Raw genomic sequence first — 4,334 nt, 5'->3', positions numbered from 1 at the left:
TAGATGCGACGAGGGTCGGCGGAACTACCAGACGACATGGGGCAGCCAGAACCAGCGGGGAGATGCAGCGGCGCTGGCGGGGAGTGATGCGAGAACATAAGCTGGCGGAAATGGAGTTCATAGCAAGGAAAGTGGATACGGCAAAAAGAGGGGCTTCTCTCATAGATATGACGGAAACTGCCGGGACTACGCAGGGTCACGCAAAAATAAAATAAGGGACGGATGATTTTGTGGGTTCTGTTCTCGCCAAAAAAATGCCCACGTCCCATAAACAGGCGATTATTTCAGATGAACCGGTTTACAGTATCTGCTAGAGATGCTCTAACTACATAATGCTCCATGGTAGCAGTACCATCTCATCCGGCAAATGATCACACGCTGGGAAACATATTTTTTGTGCTTATCTACATGACCGAGGACTCCCCCTTGATTGCTTGTCTCCCGATGCCTCGTACTCCCATGTGTTTGTATGTCTCTTCATTTCTTCTCATGTTAGCATATTTGTTTGTATGGTTGCGCTGTATTCCCATTCTAACATATCCAACAAGAACTTTGTTAAATATTGAGATAAATATGAATTACTTGACTTTGCTATCCGCTCATGTATATATAGAGCTCGATTCTCTTGCACAGAGTATATATAGATAAAACAGTATTCATACTAGCGAAGGTTGGTGTAGTATTTATTTATTTGCTTACTGTTTTCTATGGTGTGGCCTTTATTGGTTTAATGCCTCTGTGAGTTTTACGTATACATTTCCATCTACCCGCCGCTTGAATATTTGACTTTACCATTCACGTCTTTTTTCTTTTATCTGCGGGCGACATATATTTAGATATACCCATACATATTACTTCTCGCTACAACATGTTTCAACTTTGTACATGAAGCTAAAAAAGGTGATATCATCCATTTTTTATGCAGAAGAAAAATGACATTATCTACTTATAGTTCGCTTCATTTGAACTGAGTTGGTGCATTAATCAAACAATGTCTCTACAACAACGAGATGAATAATCACGATGGGTACGTTTGAAATATGTAAATATATTCTACTCCCTCCGTCTCATAATATAAGAACTTTTTTGGCACTACACTAGTGCAAAAAACGTTCTTATATTATGAAACGGAGGGAGTAATATCCAAGGCACTTGTACAGATAGACCTCGCCCACCCCTTCGTCAGACTTGTCCACAGTAGATCCCCCAAAAAAATATCATTCCTGACGTACCAAATACACCATAAAACAGCATAGGCAACCATGTTCACAGCAATAAGTTTTTCCTCACTCATCCAAGAAACCAAGCAAAGCCATTGTCAATCCACCGAGAAACAATCAAGGTCACAGCCTGCAAGAAAGCTTGGGCAACCGAAGCTGCTGCAGGAATCAACCATCCGTCTCTAATCTGTCATGGACAAGTTATTGGCCTTCTCGATCCTGAGCGATTCATCAGCCGACAGTACTAGAAAAAACCTTATAGGTGGAGGCTTAACAGTAGCGCGGGTGAAAGGCACGCGTTACTACTACTTTACAGTAGTGTTAGCCAAAGGCACACGCAACTGCTATCTGTTTAGAAGTAGCGCGGGCTTTCTGGCCAGCGCTGCTGAGAAGCGGTCCCCACCGTACCAACCGGGGCTGCCTATAGTAGCAATGTGGCCCATAGTACCCGCGCTACTACTAAAATGATAGTAATAGCGCCGGCAATTCGACCCGCGCTACTAGTATGGTTACGCTCTGTCAGCTGGTGGGCCGAAGATAGCTGCAGCATGGTCCATCAGTCCCACGCTATAGCTATGAAAGTTAGCAGTAGCGTTTGTCCCCAACCCTCGCTCCTGCTAGCCAGCGTTGTCCTCTTCCACCTCCTCACTCTACATCTCCTCACTCACTCACTTACTCTCCCTCTCTTACCATCGTGACCGTGCTCCTCTCGCCATCGCCGTATTGCCGCCGTCGCTGCATTGCCGCCGTCCTCTGAGCCCAGCCTCTGGGAGCTCCTCTCCCACTTCGCGGTCTCCCGCGACCTATTTCTACTGCATGCCTCTGCTGAAGCCTTAGGTGAGCACGCCCTAGCTCGGCCATCCTCGTCCAGCCTCCACGTGCCTTCTCCCTCCTCCTCCAGCCACCTCCAGCCCTCCTCCCTCCTCACGCTCTCTCCTCCCTCCCTCCTCCATTCTCCAGCCATCAAATCTCCTCCCTCCTCCCTCCTCCTCCTCCTCCCTCCTAGCTCCGTCATGTGGGTCATGCCTCACGGGCCCGCGGACATGGATATTCGGCCTAGCACGTGTTGGGCACAAGACGAGAATAAAATGGCATTGAAATTTGGAGTTTGTTTTTGTATCTCATGAACAATTTTGCATCCCCTAGAAAATAACATTTTTTCAATTCATGAACAATATTTGAATCTTCGAATAGTTTTTGAAATTACGAACGTTTTTTGAAGTTCATCAACATATTTTTAAATTCATGAACATTTTCTGAATCCATGAATTTTTTTCTAAATTCAGGATTTTTAAAATTTTCAGAACATTTTTTGAATCGACGAATATGTTTTGAAATCCACGTACATTTTAAAATTCATGCTGAAATATTTTAAATTCGTGAATACTGTTAAAATTTAGAAAGTATTTAACTTACTCAGCCTATAAAATTGTTATTTTTTAGTTAACTTCCTGCCTTGAAACTAAATTATAACAGAAATGCAGACAATCTGACATCCGAAATTTACCCATGACAAATAGAATATTTTTCTTGACAGTTTATGTTGGCGCAGGTATGAAAATTTTAGTTGGCGAGCATGGCAAACTCACAAAAATAATTTGCCATGAAAAAAGTTTGATATTAGGGTCCAATTATAATATGAGGCCGAGTAGGCAGAGGCCCAGAACCGAACACCTACCGACCATTCCCTCATCAAACAACCAATTAGTACACCTACGTACCTGGTTTTACTCACACAAAAACAAGCTACGTACCCGTTGGGTGAACACGTCAACTCTAGGACAGAAAAGAAACACGCGAAGCCGCGTGGCCACGCCACCGCCTGCATCACGAGCTTGCTCGCTTGTTCTCCCTCGCGGCCGCGGCCACGAATAATATGGACTCCTCCAGCGCAACAAACTGCCATGTCAAAATCATCCTCCATGCTCCGACTTATATAAGAAGCCATGCTCCCATCCTCCCTCCCCTCACCAACCTTAGCAAGACAGAAACCAAGCAAAGACCATCAAAGCTGCTGCGGGAACCAATCGCCCGTCTCTAATTGGTCATGGACAAGATTCTGGTCTTCTTTATCCTGAGCGCGTCGCCGGCCGAGAACAATGCCGACGCCCGCGGCAGCTGGGCAAGGCTATCTTGGCGGGCCATGCAGCAGGACGAGAAGCGGCCGGAGGCTGAGCAGCACCAGCGGCAGCTTGAAACGGGGAAGTCACAGTCGCAGCTTCCGCCGTCGCAGGAGGAGATGGGGCGGCCGCGGTTCGCGCCGGAGTTCGACGGGCTTGACTGCTTCGAGACCATCATTTGGCGTTAGTGAATTGCATTGCTGCAAAACCGGGGTGTGTAATTCTTGATTCTTGAAGCGATTGGTCGCCGGATGATCGGTGCGTCTAATTAGACATCTGTTTTTAGCCGAGGCAGAAGTTATACGGACTTCTACATGTACATAAGTGCGTGCGACCAAACTCTTCCTTTCTTTTGATTTGCTTTGAATCGCACTCATATGGAAGCAACAGACCCAAATCGTCTGGGTAGGCTTTTGTTTCTACACAGTTCAGGAAATTATAGAGATGCTGACAGAAAGCAAATCCAAAAAACGGACGCGCCCAGTTCCAAAAGAAGTGGGCTGGTTTCTTTCACCCATATCGCCTGTTCCGCATATAAACTCCAATCTGGTTGCATACTGCGCTATATTCTTAGTTGTGCCGGCAGCACTGATTGGTTTGTTTTGGACCGAACCGCATACATCATTATTACCCATCGGATAACAAAATCATCATCAGTCACCAACTCGGTACAAATTATTAGCATCCTCAACTCCTCAACAAACAGATGGAGAAGTATGATGCCACAAAATTTATTATGTAAGCAGCTTGGTCAACTTCGCCCTTAAGATGGAACTAGCTATGTTGGTAAATGTCAAGGACAATTCCATTCAACTCTTCTTTTCGAATTGACGAGCTTTTTGCCCCGATTCAACTCTTCTTCCATGGCTGCGGAATGCACCGGTGGCTCCGGCGGATCTGGATCCTGGCCTCCTCCCCTTGCTACAGGCCGCCCAGGCAGATTTGGCTATTGGGCGTGGGGTGATGGGTGCTCTAGAACGGGGAAACCCCTGGT

At 46.1% G+C, this 4,334-nt stretch overlaps 1 protein-coding gene across 1 annotated transcript; it reads left to right on the top strand.

Moving 5' to 3' along the window:
• Positions 1–3,176: 3,176 nt before the first annotated feature.
• LOC125525559 (uncharacterized) lies at positions 3,177–3,595 on the top strand. Its single transcript, XM_048690567.2, has one exon. It carries the CDS (start codon positions 3,268–3,270, stop codon positions 3,526–3,528), a length of 261 nt encoding a protein of 86 aa, XP_048546524.1. The 5' UTR covers positions 3,177–3,267; the 3' UTR covers positions 3,529–3,595.
• The last annotated feature ends 739 nt before the right edge of the window (positions 3,596–4,334 follow it).

The sequence above is a fragment of the Triticum urartu genome, chromosome 7A (assembly GCF_056163025.1).
Source record: "Triticum urartu cultivar PI428250 chromosome 7A, HENAU_Tu73, whole genome shotgun sequence".
Classification (NCBI taxonomy): Eukaryota; Viridiplantae; Streptophyta; class Magnoliopsida; order Poales; family Poaceae; genus Triticum; species Triticum urartu.
Note: the sequence above shows the minus strand (reverse complement) of the source record. Positions and strands in the feature narration are given on the sequence as shown.

Coding starts and splice junctions, on each gene's coding strand:
- LOC125525559 (XM_048690567.2), top strand. CDS start 3,268: ATGGACAAGATTCTGGTCTTCTTTATCCTGAGCGCGTCGCCGGCCGAG.